The 18057-nt window shown below is 43.5% G+C and overlaps 1 protein-coding gene across 1 annotated transcript; it reads right to left on the bottom strand.

The window, feature by feature from the left end:
- Positions 1-434: 434 nt before the first annotated feature.
- On the bottom strand, positions 435-2811 carry myod1 (myogenic differentiation 1). Its single transcript, XM_079997608.1, has 3 exons — positions 2103-2811; positions 1894-1969; positions 435-1398 (listed from the first exon to the last, which is right to left on the bottom strand). Exons 1-3 carry the CDS (start codon positions 2637-2639, stop codon positions 1190-1192), a joined length of 822 nt encoding a protein of 273 aa, XP_079853734.1. The 5' UTR covers positions 2640-2811; the 3' UTR covers positions 435-1189.
- Between the last annotated feature and the right edge of the window lie 15246 nt (positions 2812-18057).

Here is an 18057-nt window from a genome sequence, read left to right as displayed (position 1 = left end):
TATATGAATACTTTTGGAGAGAGCAAAATAAAAAATGATGTCATCAATCATATATTTACATTTGATTCGCTCTGTGTCTGTATAGAGGGATTTTAGACATTTGGGATGTTATTATAGACAGTTATAAACTAGTCAAATAGACTAGTCAAACGAAACTTTTCGTTTGACTAGTCGTTTTGTTACATTATCATTAGTAATTTAATGTTTACTATAACTAATGTTTTTAATTACCGAGTAAGCAAAGTCTTTGAAAATTGATATACAGCATGTCGGTTTATAATAACATCCCAAATGTCTACAATCCCTCTATTCAAACACAGAACGATATATATATATATATATATATATATATATATATATATATATATATATACACACACACACACACACGCACACGCACACTGTATGTTCGTACCAACCAATGACAAGGAGAGTTGCAATATATAAATATTTTTTTTAATAAAATGACATTCACTCGTAATAAATATATAAACATTTAAAACAATTTACACAAGCATCCCTATAGATAAACAACATAAATATAGTTTGTTTGGGCGCTTTTTCTATCTGAACAAGCATTTCTTATTTACAATTATACAAAATGGTCCTCGCTTTTCCCCATCGGTAGTAAAATGACAATTTTTTGGGCAAAGGGAATCACAAATTCATGTTTTCATTTTTTCTTTCTTACAAAAATGACCCGACAAGGAGGCTTTAGGTTAAAACAGCAATTGAGTTGCATGTCAAATTCTTCACTGAATAAAATCATTGGTTGGGAGTCATTAGATCAACTCAAAATAAATAATTTGTTAAACATATATGTTTTAGGTTTTATCAATTTAAAGTGTGCATCTTAATGTATCAACTTCAATTTGAGAACAAATAAGAAAAAAACATTTTATAAATCTAATTTTAAAGTTTATCCAATGACTGATTCGATTATTTGTTCAGTGTTTTCAGCCTTTTCTGTTAAAAAACCTATTAACCCTCACATGTAACACGCCGACATTTAGAAACAAGCCATGGCCTTAATGGCTTATGCTTTATACTGCTTAAGAAATAGGACTTGGACTTCAGGAAGTGTCTTAATTCTTACTGACTGCGACTAAGTAGTGTCCACCTACATTTCCTTATAAAATATAGGAATAGTTTTGTTTTGCGAATAATGGAATAATAGTCTTGTGCTGCCTCACAGCACTTCGTAGACTGAGCTGGGGTCAGCGGAGGTCGGCAGGCAGCTGTCCGGGCTGGGGGCCTCGGAGCCCGGCTGGGTGGAGCAGGGGCTGACGGCCGGACCCTCCACAGCCGCAGGACACGCCAGAGGATCTGTGGTGATCCGCTCCACGATGCTCGACAGGCAGTCCAAGCTGGAAATGACTGAGTTTTTACTTTTGGAATCTGCAAAAATGAAAAAAAAACACCAACAACAACAAAAAATTAGTATATTAGAGATGGAATTGAACGATGTATATTTGGTTAAAAATGTAGTAAAATAGGCCAGTCTCTAAACGGACTGCCACTGTTTGTTAATATAATAGCTGGACCATAAAAATACTTAAAAATAACTAAACCCATGATTTGAGTGTCAGTTTTATTTTTTTCACGAGATTAAAGTCTCGTTACTCAATTGTAAATCAATTTTTTTTTACTATATACATTGATTTATACAATCATGAGACTTTATATTTTTCTCCAAATAAATATCTGAGTTGAGAAGGGCACTATTTATAACTGTCTGCTTTATAAATTACTTTAGCACTATAAATTCTATCTAAATTCATACAATGTTTTTTTTTTGTTTTCTTTTTAATGAACAGGAATCTGACATTACCACTGTCCTCCAGCTTACAAAAAAAAAAAAAAAAAAAAAGAGGCCAGAACAGCAACACTTACCATTTGGTGTTTCTTTAAAGTAAGAGTTGTCATAGTTGTCTCTTTTCGTCGGACACGGGGGGCCACTAAAATCCATCTGCAAGCAGAAGAGGAGCAGCGGGTGAGTCCGGCACGTGTCAAAGGATCACAGCCCTCGTAATCGCAAGGGTTACACACGACGGAACCGTGCGTCAGAACAAAAGGGATTGATCAGCGTTTGACCGACTCACCATGCCGTCGGAGCAGTTGGACCGCGGGCTGGAGGCGTCCGAGTCCCCGCTGTAGTGGTCCACCACCTGGTAGTAGCTCTCCTCCTGGCCGCCGCGCAGCAGGGACTGCAGGGACTCGATGTAGCTGATGGCGTTGCGCAGGATCTCCACCTTCGGGAGCCGCTGGTTGGGGTTGGTCGAGGTGCACCGCTTGAGCGTCTCGAAGGCGTCGTTGACCTTGCTCAGCCGCCTCCGCTCCCGCATGGTGGCCGCCTTCCTGCGGTCCGCGTTGGTGGTCTTCCTCTTGCACGCCTTGCACGCCCACAGCAGGCACCGGCCGGCCTGGTGGTGCCCGCTGGGGGCCCGGACGTGCTCGTCCTCGGCGTGGCCGTGGTTGTGGCTGTGGCTGTGGCCGCTGTCCTCCGACTTGAGCAGGCCGACGTGCACCAGCCTCGGGTCGAGGTCCTCGAAGAACTGCATGTCACTGGTGTTGAAACACGGGTCATCGTAGAAGTCATCTGGAGAGGAGAGCGGGAAGGGGATATCCGGCAAGTCCATGGTTCTTCTTGCCAAACCCGGGGGCACAGAAAATGGAGTTTGATATATATATATTTTTTTAAACGTTTGACCTTGTGGGGAGAAAAGACAAAAAAAAAAAAAAAAAAAAAAGGGGAAAAGTCCTGTTCGTGGGAAAGGTGTTTCTGGGCGACGCTGGGATGTCTGGGCCTTCTGCCCCGGGGCTGCTTGGCTGCGTGGAGCGCCCCGGGCGGGTTTATAAGGAGCGCTGGGTCTCTGGGGGGCGGGGCCGGAGGGGGGGGGGGGGGCAAGAGCGTCACCCGGATCGGCCAATCGGCGAGCGGGGGAGAGGGTCGGTTATGACGCCCGTCCCGTAGGAGGAACGGGGCCCGCGGCCGAGTTGTAGTAACGACGCGCACGGGAGGACTCTGTTGTTTTCCGGCTTCTTCTTCTTCTTCTTCTTCTTCTCTCTTTTTTTTTTTTATTCTTTATTTTGTAGTACACCCAAAGACTGGAAAACAATCCGTCTTTCAAATGTGATTGAAATCGTCACCTGGTAAAGTTCGTTTGTGCAATTTTTATGTAAAAAAATAACCAACTCCATGTCAATATGAGGAGTTGAGCGTGACCGGAAAATAACCAATGAGGGCGGAGAATATAATCTTTATCACACTTTGGTTCATTCTTTCTACCTTTGCAAAACACATTCACACAAATGGAAGCTCAGTTTCCAGTTCCATTTTGGGATGTAGGGCCTACTTGAGTTATGATTATTGTTGTAATTATCATTATCATTATTATTATTGTATACATAGTGTATTGTTTTAGTTTGTTACTGTCATCATTTGTTATTATATTATTATGTCTATACTCCACTGTGTTAACACCATAATGCTTGTGTTTTTCTTAACAACCTCGCCAAAGTTCTTAAATAAAAAGAAAATTAAAACGAGCCAGCCACTTGTAAAAATAATTATGAATCACAAAACAATGTTGAATGTGGTGTTTGTCAGAATCGGTTTTATTTTCACCGGGTTACATTTACATATTTGAGGAATTTCATCTGGTGACATTTTGGTGCACTGCGGTACAGACCATACGCACTGAAATAAATAAGAAGCTTAACAGTCCGGAAAATAATCGGATAATAGAAGACAAATAAAATAAAATAGGTAAAAAAATAATAATAATACAATCAAAATTTCATATCAGATACATACAAATAGCCAAATATGCAAAACAGAAAAGTCAGATATTTAAGACTTTAAAATATACAAATGCGATGCGATGCTATACGCACAGGATAAATTACTGTTATGGTGTATGGGTAGAACATTTCAAAATATAACATGAATTATTACTATGTTCTAACTGTCTTCATTGTATGTACAGTGTAACACCGGTATTGCACGTACGTTATTTCACAAGTTGTAATTGTGCGTGCGTGTGTGTGTGTGTGTGTGTCGGGTTGGGAACGGTCGGCCGCACTCTCAAGCCTCGTCCATACTGTAGTCCTGCTTCATACTGTAGTCCTGCTTCATACTGTAGTCCTGCTTCATACTGTAGTCCTGCTTCATACTGTAGTCCTGCTTCATACTGTAGTGCTGATCATACTGTAGTGCTGCTTCATACTGTAGTCCTGCTTCATACTGTAGTCCTGCTTCATACTGTAGTGCTGCTTCATACTGTAGTCCTGCTTCATACTGTAGTCCTGCTTCATACTGTAGTGCTGCTTCATACTGTAGTCCTGCTTCATACTGTAGTGCTGCTTTATACTGTAGTGCTGCTTCATACTGTAGTGCTGCTTCATACTGTAGTCCTGCTTCATACTGTAGTGCTGCTTCATACTGTAGTGCTGCTTCATACTGTCATCCTGCTTCATACTGTAGTGCTGCTTCATACTGTAGTGCTGCATCATACTGTAGTGCTGCTTCATTCTGTAGTGCTGCTTCATACTGTAGTGCTGCTTCATACTGTAGTCCTGCTTCATACTGTAGTGCTGCTTTATACTGTAGTGCTGCTTCATACTGTAGTGCTGCTTCATACTGTAGTGCTGCATCATACTGTAGTGCTGCTTCATTCTGTAGTGCTGCTTCATACTGTAGTGCTGCTTCATACTGTAGTGCTGCATCATACTGTAGTGCTGCTTCATTCTGTAGTGCTGCTTCATACTGTAGTGCTGCTTCATACTGTAGTCCTGCTTCATACTGTAGTGCTGCTTTATACTGTAGTGCTGCTTCATACTGTAGTGCTGCTTCATACTGTAGTGCTGCATCATACTGTAGTGCTGCTTCATTCTGTAGTGCTGCATCATACTGTAGTGCTGCTTCATTCTGTAGTGCTGCTTCATACTGTAGTGCTGCTTCATACTGTAGTGCTGCATCATACTGTAGTGCTGCTTCATTCTGTAGTGCTGCTTCATACTGTAGTGCTGCTTCATACTGTAGTGCTGCTTTATAGTCGCAGTAAGGCCGTGCCACTCGCACTGCGCGTCGCCTTGTCGATGTCGTGGCGAAATTCTCCTGAACGACAGGGGGCGCTGTGCACAAACCACCTGGGGAACCTGAGAGAACTGCTGTAAACGTTACAAAGAAGTCCTGAGGGAAGGATCTGAATAAAAAAAAAAAAAAAAAATTTAAATAGAAAGTGTTGAATGTATGTATATTTATTGTAGTCAGCGCAGATTTCTAAAAATGTTTTTTTTTCTATATATTTATATTCGTGAGTTTGGGTATTGAAATAGTCTCGGAGTAGGGACGGCTCTGCCGCGAGCGCCGCGATGACGTCATTTACGGCGACTGTAAAGCAGGCGTGAGTCAACAAAGTTTGGAATTTAGCACTTTCTTTCAAATCCTGATTCTGTCAGACATTATACTGGTACAGTAGAAGGTACAGTTGGGATGGCTGTATGGCTCACCCCCACTCCGCTACCGGGGGGAGGTCAAGGGTCACAGAGGGCTTTGATCTCTTAAGGGACCTCCACCCCCCGGGCCCAGGGTCTTCCCAAGGCGACCTGTTGGTGTTTCAGGGAGTCTCAGGAAAGCAGGGGGTCAGAACTGCCCCACAGCTCCCTATAGAACAGATCATTTACAGTTCAAATAAAAGAGTCCTATAATACAAAGTTTTTTCAAAGTTAAGATAAAAGTTAAAAACAATGTATGTTGAGACGGGGTCAGAGTCGCAAAGCATATATATAAGCTTAGATATACAACTGTGTGTGTGTGTGTGTGTGTGTGTGTGTGTGTGTGTGTGCGTGCGTGTGCGTGCGTGTGCGTGCGTGTGTGAAGTAGGACTCGTCCACACTGCTCTGGAATCAAGTGATCATCCGATGAGCGGAGAAGAGATAATGACGTCAACGTCCAAGGTGTCTTCATCCATCTCTCCGTCCAGCCACCAAATCAGCGTTGTGTTTTAAATTTTTTTTAATTTTTTTTTTAAGTTTGAGAAGTGTGAGAAGTTTGGAAGATCTGTTAAAAGACGCCTACAAAGTAGCATGTGTTTATGTGGACAGAATGTGCACACGTATTTGTGGAGATGGTGCGTGCGCACGCGTGCACGCGCGTGTGTGTGTATGTGTGTGTGTTTGTGTGGATTGCACATGCAGGAAAGTGGGCTGCATGTGTGCATGTGTGCGTGTGTGTGTGTGTGTGTATGTGTGTATGTGTGCGTGCACTTGTGTGTTGCTAATGCGCGCTGTGTCTGACACTGGGTTGGAATCCTTGCAAAGCCCTTCTGCTTTCCAAGCTGCCCCTCTGCCCGGATCAGGTTCTGACAAGAATGCTGGGTTGAGCCCCGTGTGTTTAGGTTGGTCTAGCTCACATCAGTCTAGACTAGTCTAGATTAGTTTAATCTAATTTAACTCTAATGTGTAAGGTAATGTTTAATGCCTGCGGTATCAATAGGATTAGAACGGTTGATTTGCAGAAATGAGGATTTCTACAGAGAAAACAAACAGTTGTCAGGAGAGAGGAAGAGATGGTAGTTTGCTGGTTTCCTCACGGGCTCATGGAGACCATAGGTCTCTATAGATCTCACTTATTATTACATTGAATGGTCTGTTAGAAAATGGATCGCAGTGAGATGCTGATGCTGGTGACGCGCCACGGGCATTTTAAGAAAGTCGGCAAGGAGGGCCGCGCGGCACTCCATATCTCTGGTCTTCACGTGTAATATTGCAGCAGCAAAACATGTAAATATGATTGTCCTTTTAACGGAGCTTGGTTGAAAAGGTGTTGCGTAGTTTTACATTCGACAGCGTCTACGTACGGTGTACGTACACTTTACGCTGATGATACATCGCTTTTCCGGAGAGCGGTTACGCCCGTCGGTGCTCGGGCAGAAACACCGAAACACATCATCGCTTGATGCGTCGGCGGACGGCCGCAGACGCTACAGGGTTCTTCACGGGGCGGCGACTGTAAAAAAACCCCCAAAAAACGCAACTTCCCCGTTTCCCAGGTGTTCCGTACATCCGGCTACGGCGCTTGAATATGGCATCACAGGAAGCAAAGACGACTCCTCAGACTTATGTGCAGAAGACTGCGGATTCGGCATCCATCACGGAGCGGCAGAGGCTCCGGACGCGGCCCGTGAAGACGCCGCGTCAACGGGGACTCATGATATTTGCGTTTGAGTTCTGACGTTAATATCCATCGCTGCTCCGTCCCTTCCCCCTGACGGCGGAAACGCGGCCGTGGTTTGTGGTTGTTTTTCACCACGCAGTCTTCACACTGCAGATCCGGCCCAGTGCATGCTGGTACATCGCTGCGGGAGAGGAAGATGTTTCTGTTCTTTATGAGTCACACCAAAGAGGTTTTTTTTTATTTTATTTTTTTATTATGATTGATGCATTTTTCCTTTTATGATTTTATGAATTCAATCAATTAATCAACATATCTACATTTTTAACCATTAACTGAACCCTCCTGTCCATCTGTACAACCTAATTGTCTCTAGACTTTGACTATTATCCACTGATTGGCTAAATTTAAATGATGATGGGTTGATGAGAGGATCAAACAGATAACACACAATCTCAATACTGTACGATTTGATTTAAAAAACACCATGAATAATTGTCTGTTTTTTTGTTTTTTTTGCCCTGATATCAGGCGAGCTTGAATGGCTTCTCCAGGCTTAATGGGAAGCCAGTGTGTTAAATTTAGCAGCTTGTGAAATCCAACACAAGTGCCCTTTTAGTTGAGGCTGATATTATTTCGGGCTAACCTCCCCTTCTTCCTTGGGACTCATTCAAATGAACTGAGCAACATGAACCTGATAGCATAGGAATTGAGAGCCCTGCTTAAACCACTTTGAGTTTATCCTGCTGTTTTCAGTATTTAACACGCTGACAGTACTTGAAGCACACAAAAAAAGTGCCGGTACTCTCCTTAGTCACATGTAATAAATCAGGTCTTTGGCATTATAATAAAGAAAAATTGAAAAAAGTAAGAGTCCTTTTGCGTGTGTGTAGAACAGTTAATGTTGCGTTCCATTGAAGTCGCAACTCTGAAAAATCCAACCTCATACTTGGAAAAGTGTAAAGGAACCTTTATGTTGGAATTTCAGAGCCGAACGCTCACGCCCGAGCTTACCAAGATAACAGAGCTGACGTCACGGCAACATGGTGGCGCATACCGCTGACAGTGAACAACGTTCTCTTTAGATAGATTTAAACTAAACCCATCTTAACCTGATGCGAACTGGGAGGGCTTTCTCATCCACCTGAAGCGAGTGGGCGGCAGCCTTTACCAACGATACCAACAGAACCGGTGGAAATGGATAATGAGTGAAACCAGTTGTTGCCACCAAAAAGGTGCGAAATAGAAAGCGCAAACAGGGACGCCCACGATCTAAAGAAACCCCCGCGTCTGTGCCCATATATGGTCGATGACGTCATGGCAACAGAGGAAATAAAATAGTGCGCTCCGACTCAATCATAAAATATGATATATTTTACAATATGTCCACTTAATTTGAACGCTTGGTCGGGCAGAACAGACTACCGGCAGCTTGAGAGGTACAGGCATGTTTTTTAAATTAATTATTAATATTATTATGATTTTTTTTTTTTCTAGGTACAACCACGTTAAGTGTTGGGTACCACTTTCACCTTAGAAGAATCTATTTTCTCTATTAAAGTTGTGCCAACCTCTCTTCCCCAGAACACACGGCTATGACTAGACATCAAACTGATGTGGCTCTTTGTTTTTAAAGAGCCTCCTTTGAAATGTACAGGTATTATATCCTTATATTACAAGTCATTGCTCTAGCGTTGTACAGATACACCCTTCACTCTCTTCAAGTATACACAGTCACAGTGAAATAAACACCTTTTCCGACAACAACTTTTAGGCAACTCTCAACGCCGCTCTGGAGCTGGAAGGTATGCAGGTATGGGTACGGTCATCTGAGCCACTGCTTCAGAGGTGGCTGGCTCGCTGCCTAACCTTCAACGTATCAAAATCTGCTGCACCGGGGGAAGAAAAGGTCCCGCCTCCGCAGCGGCGTCACGCTGATATTCACGCGCCGTCGTGTCGCCTGCGTCATTACCTCACGACCTGAGAACTCACTCCACCCCCAACCCCCCGTCGTGACCTCGAAAAATCTCTCGTCATCTCTAAAGACATGCGTTAAAAGCCCAAAAATGGATATTGTGATCACCTCCAGGATCAGGACATTGAGGATCTGTTCATGACGTTCCCTTTAAACTTTCGAGTCAACATCTGTTGTCATTTAAAACCTTCCCTACTGCTCCACAGATACTCATTGGAGTAGGAGAATTCAAATGGATTTGTTCTCTCTGAGCTGAATATCAATGATATAAATGATCGTATTCACACTAGACAGATAGATAGATAGATAGATAGATAGATAGATAGATAGATAGACATAGATAGATAGATAGAAAGAAAGAAAGTAAATATATAACTACTAAAAGAATTCAATCACTCCTACTACTTCTATTACTGCACCAATGACAAGTCGCCCAACAATGTGTTTATGAGTCCACCATGTAACAGTAACATTTTGATTTGCGTCAGGGACAGAGAACCACACAAAGACACACGCACACACACACACACACACACACACACACACACACACACACACGCACACACACACGCACACACACACACACACACACACACACACACACACACGCGCGCACGCACACGTGCACGCACACGCACGCACGTACACACACACACACACACACACACACACACACACACACACGCACAGAATATGATGAGTGCCACCCTGTGTGGTCTGGTCAGTGCCCCCCACACCCTATCAACACCCTCCTCAATGCTGCTGTAATTCCCCCTGGCTGGCTCCAAGCTGTGATTTGTGGAGATAATAATGTACGGCATGGAGGTCCGAGGACACTCCACCACCGCCAGTACTGACGGTACGTCCACGTCTGACCGATACAGACGTTGTTATAATGCTGTTTTTCCTGCTCCGAGGACCAGTTGTTGTCAGTGGTAGGTGAAACGGCTATGAAGGCATTCTTGGGTTGTTTTGGATTGGTGTCAGGCCAAAGGGTGATTGTTGTTACTACTTCATTTGTAGCGTTTTGCAGCCATGATGGGAAAAAAAACAAAAAACAATAATAATAATAATAATAATAATAATAATAATAATAATAATAATATCAAATAGCTGACGTGGTGTTACTGTTCATAACCGATGTGCCATCATGGCGCCCCTGTCTACGTGCAGACCCCTGTCAGTGGTTCTCAGGCTTCCCGATCAGGAGTGCAGGAATTAGACTTGATTGGCCACCAAAAACGGATTCCGCATCGATGAGGACAAACATATCCCACGGGGGCCGAGAAATTAAAGCAATAATGGGAGTGTGAGTCAGACGATGATTGTGCTTGAAGTCATTCTATCACGAAACAAATTAATGCCTTGGCCCCCGAGCTGGATTCAATCCCAAAATGTTCTCGGACAAAGCTTCTTGTCGGTGATACATTTAACGAGGATAGCATTATCATAACAGAGAGTTAGCACCGTGGCCCTGCTATCTCCTCCATGACTCAGCCCCCCGTGCCGACCATTGTCCAGTCCAAACATCGACCCCGGCAGCTGTGGGACCAGCCACCCACATGGCGGCCAAAGTGGCGTGGCGATACAGTCCGTCCCCGGGGCCAACAGGAGGGACAGGTGACAACGCACGCACAGACGCCCCCCTCGCCCTCCCACTGGGAAGCTCTTCATTTTGCTCATTCTGATGGCTCCGATTTGGACTGGTCGGCATTTCCGATCCGAGTGATTTGCTAAGACGAAGGCGTTCCTGGTGGAGCGCTCTCTACACCCAGGTGGTTTGACCGCTTCCTCTATCGGACCATATGTGCCGGGAGATAAGTCGTCACGGACCATCGTGGTTTGGTTGGTTTTTAAAGGATCGTGGGTGGTCCACACCCCTTTTACGGCTCTTCTTTCTTCAGCGTGGCTGCCCTCCTCGACTGAAACAAAGTCCTGTCAGGCTGTGTGAGGAGGGACATTCTTGAATTTTGAATGACCCGCATAGTGACAAAATGTGACTTCTCTCTCTGTGAATGTGATGTTATTAACTGTAACGGCAGGAATCTCTGTGTCTGCGCGTGCGTACGTCCTTCAGTCATCTCGACAACCGTTCGTACGATCTACTTCACACTTGGCGGGTGTATTGCTGGGGACCCAAGGATGTGCAGTGTCAAATTTGGTGGGATTTGGGAACGCGACACCTGTAATATTAATAAACTTTCAATAAACAGCGAACAGCGAGCCAGCCGGGGGCGGGGCTTCAGTCAGAAAGACTCTCTTTCCCCCTTGTACGACTTTATCCGGCAGTTTCATCTTCCGTTGTCTGAACACAGAACTGAATCATTGACATTTTGTTAAACTATCCGTGGTTGAAATGTCTTAGAAAGTCTTACATTTTCAATGCGCGTTCACTAGTTAATATAATAAGGATTTCCCCCTTTGCGATAACCCTTTACCATAAAAAGGTTCAAAAGACCAATGAGCTACCTTGCAAATTGAAGATTTTACTTGACAAAGATGTTTCTGCATGAAGAATTAAGCAAAGAGCAGACAACTGCATGACCAGGTAACTGATACGCTTTCACGCACAAAATGTAGGTTACGTATAAATAGATTTAGTATTTCTGTCAACAAACGTACGAGCCCAACTTGCACCGAGGCGTAAACTGAGTAACATTTAAGTAAAAGAACAGATTCATCCACGTGGCGTTGGGACTCACTCACTCACTCACTCACTCACTCACTCACTCACTCACTCACACACACACACACACACACACACACACTGTGACAACACTGTAGACATGGTAATAACTTAGTAATTACATAGTAAAATAATTTATACCGTATATTCCTATACCTGTCATTTATCTGCATCATTTATTCGCATGGAATCACACTTTGTTAAGTCTCTATATCTTATATATTTGTTTATTTATGTTCTTGATTTTTTTCGGCTATTTTGTCAAATGGCTATTTCTTCCAGAATGTTAAGCTTTTTATGCTAAATGTCCGGAGAGCAATGCTCCAATCTTTACCACGACAACAATTCCTCATATAAATGTGCTTGGCGGAGAAAATCGATTCTGCTTCTGCTGCTGACCCTGAGACCCAGACATGTACACTTACAGTTATCAAGTCAGACTTCATTACAGTAATATGATGCAACTCGAGAAACTTTCCAGCGCTGACAAACACATTGAGGGAGTCACTTCCTGTTGAACTGAAATGATTTTCTTGTGAAACTCTCACGGTCCTTTAAGGAAAAAAATCGATTTCACTTCTCCAGTGTTGCTGTCATTGCAGACAGCAGGTTTAGGCCCGCATGGCGAAATTGGGAGGCGTTAGGCGTACATGTTATTGTCCGATTTGTCACCTCTTTGCTAGGCTCGCTTCGACAGAAAAACATTCTGCTTCCCTTCTCTGCTCTTTTACGTCACGTGTTCAATTCTGTTCCCTCGTAGTCTCCGGAAACCTGTCAAAAATGTGACTCTCACCCCTGCTTTGAAGACCCCTTTATTCGGAAATGTGACTTATTTACATCCCGGCTCAATTGGATGGTAAAACTCTTCGTAAAAAGAAACACCGGCGAAACCGTAGCCAAAGTATTTCGTATTTCACCGTCCGGCCAAACATGCTGGAAGTCCACGACGAGCACCTGTTCAGGTTCAGGCTCGGCGTTATTGTGCACGGCCGTACGTGCGCTGGGCCTTGCACGGGCAGGGAATTTGAGGAGGTGTGGAGAATGGCCCTAGATCCTCGGTACCTCCTGCCAGGCCCGTTAACACTGAGGAGGAGGAGGAGGAGGAGGATGCTGTGGGAGGCGGAAGGTTATTTATTTTTAATTTCTTTCTGACAAAACCGCACAGAAATCTGCCCGACATCATCACGTACAGTTGATCTGCGGGAGGGGGGGGGGGGTTATGGGTGTTTTGTTTTGACTCCACATTACTGATTCTCATCCTCATAAATAGACAACAACTCAGAGAGAAAACTGAGTAAGCTCTTGATTTTCTAGTAGATTGCGGTTTCGTCCCACAGTCATACCTGCACTTTTTGTGTCAACTGACACGCAAATCGATGAAATCTTGTCCCCATCCACCCAAGCTGAAAGCGCTGAAACCAACCGGAACCCTCAAACAAAAAGAAACGTTTGCAGCGCTGGTGTATTGCAACGTTCTTTCTCATTAAAACTGGCTTGGCGCTACTTCTTCTCAGAGCCGCGTCTCAGAGATGGACAAAAAAAAAACAAAAAACATCACAATGTCCTTTAGGCCAATTTTCTCCGCCGACCAGTTTCTCCGGTTTGACTTAAAACCTTTAATTCCATTTCCGTCTGCTTGGCTGTTACGGCCGACTTCTCACGTTTCATAAGGGGGCCTTATTTTCCGATCGGGGATTCCAGTTTGGTTTATGGCGTCTGATAGCAGTCTAGAACACCTTCAGTCGTCTTCGAGAACTCCGCGCCGAGTGTTGGTCTATTATCGACGGCTGTAGGACTCCAGCAAACGATGTGGTGGTTTTGCATTGGTTTTTAGTTTACATTTAAAGCCCATTTGCTCTTAAAAGGGCAACATTAACTAAGTGAGGGTGGATGAACGTACTGAACCGAGTTGGATTAAATCACCAAGCTGAATTTCATACCAAGGCTTCTGCTATTGACCAACCCCGTGAGGATACTCAGTGTAACTCATAACTCTGCTCCTTTTTCTTTTTCCCTATCTGGACCCACACTTGTCACAAACAAATCAAAACCTTGATAGTTGGTAGTTGGTGGTTCAGAACGTCTTAGTAGACCCCTTTCCATTAAAACATCCGAGCCACAGTCCTAAAAAGCTCAAGTGCACTAAACGACCATGGGCTGGAGTTCCCGGGTACCCACCCCTGAGCTCCCATGATGCACCGCGGGCTTCAACGACGTCGGGACCGTGATTGGGGTCACTGCAGGAGACGACGGACTGCAGGGTTTGATGTGAACATGTCGGGACACGCGGCGGACAGTCTTCACGTGGGGCTCTCCCCGCCCGGCCATGTTTGTGCAGCAGCAGGGGTGAGTGTAAGGGGGGGGAGGGGGGCTGTTGGGGGAGTAGAGGCTGGATGTGGATTCCAGATGGATCAGAGCTCTGGGAGACCACTTGTAGCCCTACTAGTACCCCTGCCACCCGCCCCACCCCCCTGCACGCACTTTTCATTTTTACAACTTGATTGTGAGCAAGCATTGAAACACTATCACTAGTTTCATTTCCTCTCGCCGTGTGATTTCAGCGGGAAGCAAAGCGAGGACTTAGTGGGCTGGTGTCCATAATGAAATGAATGAAATAATGAAAAAAATAAAATAAATAAAAAATAAAGAAATTACGTTTAAGTCCTCTCATTTTCCAACCAGGCCACATTTAGATTCTCTCTTGAGATTCGCAAGGGTCTTCCGGGGCCTCGGACAATTTGAGGCATATATTCCAAAAACCTGTTTTTTATAATATTAATGTTCAAATATAAATAGAAAAAACAGAGTTCAAATATCAATGATAAAGAAATCCATGATTACGTGTTATAATGTATTGTATGCCCTAAGAACCTTGCTCTCTGTACCATGGACATAGAGCAATTCATATAAAAATGACCGCCAACTGCTAATAAATGTTAAAAATATGATAAAAATAAACATAATAATGAGGGGGGTCTCTGAGGAATAAGGTTCGGGAACCCCTCACCTAGAAGATTGCTGCAGTGTGCCTGTCTTTGCAAGTCTTTTAGTCTTACCTACCAAGCGGCACCAACTGAAACTTCTACCGTCGCCATTGGCAGCTCTACTACAACCACATCCACCATAGTGTCGGCCATTAAAACACTGAAGCAAGCTGTAAAGTAAGTAACTACATCTTAATATGGGACCTGTCAAAACAATACCAGAAAGTGCTTTACACACGTTTAAACACCCCTGAAACAGGAGGTAGAACTGCAAACCAAAGAAGGTGTCACTGAGAGTGATCTACTACGGCACTTGAAGTATTCTACAGATTGTGCTGATCGGGCGCCGAGTGGGAGCTCAGTCGCCAAGGACAGCAAATGCTGCCTCCCTTAAACGTTGCGTCTGGGCCATGGGGCGGCTCGCAGCCCTCTGTCAGAAGGTGGTTCGAATTCTGAGTTTGTCATTTGTTCATGGTATCATCCGATGGTGAGGCTGTGATATTTACACGTGCATAGGCCGTGGTGAATCACAGGCCTCTTTGATGAATGGAAGGTAGAAATGGTGGCTAAAAGATGGGGCCAGGTGAAGCCAAACACTTGCCCCTTCCTCAGGCGAACAGGTGTAGGCAGGCGCGCTCTCCGAGGCGACCCTGGAAGCGGGACGTTACGCGGGTACTTGACGACTGTGAATTACTACTTCCTGTTGCGTAGCGTTGGGGTAATTGACCCCGCGACACGCGTAAGGGGCGTGACTAACAGCTGTAATTGTACGTGAGCAGTTCCCCCATCGACTGGCGCTTTGCTTGGAGGGGAATCAACAGACTCACGTAGTCGTTTTTGTTATCGTACACATATATTTTTAGATTTTTCTTTACACTTTATTTGTAAAGCGTAGCATTTGGATGTACATGTATATTGAATCTATGATATATCCTTAATTCAAACTGCAAAAGATATTTGTCAGGTTGGGAGCCAATTTCGGCAGGAACACTCAGCACCAGTTACTTTAATTCAAAATACTAAAAATATTATTGATGGAAATTTTCAAATGTATTAATTCATCAGCAACTTCATTCATTAACCCATAAAATATAAATCCAGATTTAGACTCAATACTCAAGACAATGGCAAAACATTTAATTTGATTTAATCTTCCCATAACCACACCCCACAGGGTTTAATCTACTGATTACGACTAACTCATAATATATTAACTAGAAGGATATTACAATGAGCCTTTTTTTTTTTTTTTTTTTTTTAAGATATGCTGATTGTAATTTTTAGTATTTTTAAATCTAGTGCTAAAGATAACCTGCGTTTAAGTGTCAAAAGCAAGTGGCACATTCTGAATGGAGGACAGACGTACACGTTCTTCACAGCCTGCCAAGTTGAAGCGGAGAGACGCTGCCGATGCCAAAACCAAAGATAAGTCAAGATACGTTTAAAATAATTCTTTTCATCGGTAAGGGACAAGCGGGGTCAGGCTGAGCTCAGGCATTCAGCTGTACTAGAAATGAATCACGCTTTGCCGGATATTTGCGGCCGCTAAACTTAGAGGGAATTCTGGCGGTGTTGCACTATGCTTGTAACTCACACTCATCAGTGAGATTTTCGGGCTGGGCTGGATGGATTACAGTTTTTTTATAACCGTGTCCGGCGAGCACATGGCTCTTATGCTGCCGTGAATGCACTCGCACTTTCACTTTAGTTCACTTTAGCTTTGTTTGCTTTTGCAGAATCTGTTTAAACATAAAGGATGAAGCAATTTGTTTTGATTAATTGTCGTTTACTTGATTTTTGTCTGGTAGTGTTTGATTTGATCCCTTTTCCTCTTTACTCATTTATTATTTGTTAAGGCGTAGATGTTATTTACTTTTAAACTTGCATTGTTAAACCAAACCGATGATTATCAAATTGATAAGGATTTCTCAGAAACAGCTCAGTTAAAAGAGTAGAGAAGAAGAGCCCGAACCCTTTAGGTGCTGGACGAAAATCCGGTCCACAACAGGTTCATTTGGGCGCAAAGCATCCCAGTTGTTCTGGGTAAAGAGACGCGCTTCCCCAGTAAAATGCTCAAGCTATTGTGGTAATAATGCGGATAAGAGGAACAGAAATAAACTCATCATTTTTATCCAATGCCTCTAGTCATCAGATGATGTTGCCTAAAGCAGAAATGCCAGAAATGTTCATTTAAACAATATAATGTCAAAATAGTATCAGATCATTTGTAATATGAAGCTAAGAAACAATAAAAGTTTTTATAATATGTCTATAAAAGGCACAGATACAAGTCAAATATACACTTCATTCATGACTGTTCATAGTTCTTTGTGATGCTGTACACACTTGCTATAAACTAGAATAAACTATAAGCTCTTAAAAAATATATTATATGGATAAGCATGTTATATGGATAAGCTTTATGACACGGCTCTAACCAAAAGCCATTGGGGGGGAAAATACACCGCAGTTATGCCAACGGATTCTGGGTTTTAAAGGGTAGCTTTGGCTGTTTTTGGGGCCCGGCCTTATTAAAGTGTTGGTTAAAATCCTTTATAACAGTTCAGAGCGCGGCCTTGCGTTACTGTGCTGCAGCTCCTCACGCAAATGCTGAAAAGCTTTCTCCGTTGAAAATCTCCTTTAAGAAAAAGTCTTTGGAACACCTGACCAGACTGGACAACTTAAACATATCTTCAACATGTTTGAAGGTGTTTAATAGTGATCGGAAAACAAATTAAAACTACTTCTTGCAATTTCTGCAGTGCGTCTAAAGCGTAACGTTGCCTACAGCAGGCTGTCAGGTTCCCAGTGGGAAGTGGCGCAACTTCCTGTTTCTAGTCTGTGCGCAAATCTAGCCAAAAGAGCTCCCGGGGGACGTGCAAAGGAGTCAAAGATTCCCTTAAAAAAAACCGATAAAATGTATATTTCTTGGTATGACGTAAATATTCTGTGGCAATGTTGTGAGCTTCGTGTTTTTGAAAGATTTCGGAGATCTAACAAGTTTTGAGGCTCAACCCTTTGCCCCATTGGATTGAATTGAAGCACAGTGAGTAGCTGCAGCAGAGTGGTACGTCTCTCAGTAGTACAGCATTCAGCATGGGTTGTGCTATGCACAGTTATAAACGATGGGAACCAACCTTTTGGGTGGAAAAATGGCAAATCTGTCCTCTAACACTGTTCATTTTAGGACAGAATATGTGGAACTGTTCTTTCTTTCTACTGATCCACAAGGAGC

Source organism: Zeus faber, assembly GCF_960531495.2.
Source record: "Zeus faber genome assembly, chromosome: 3".
Lineage (NCBI taxonomy): Eukaryota > Metazoa > Chordata > Actinopteri > Zeiformes > Zeidae > Zeus > Zeus faber.
Note: the sequence above shows the minus strand (reverse complement) of the source record. Positions and strands in the feature narration are given on the sequence as shown.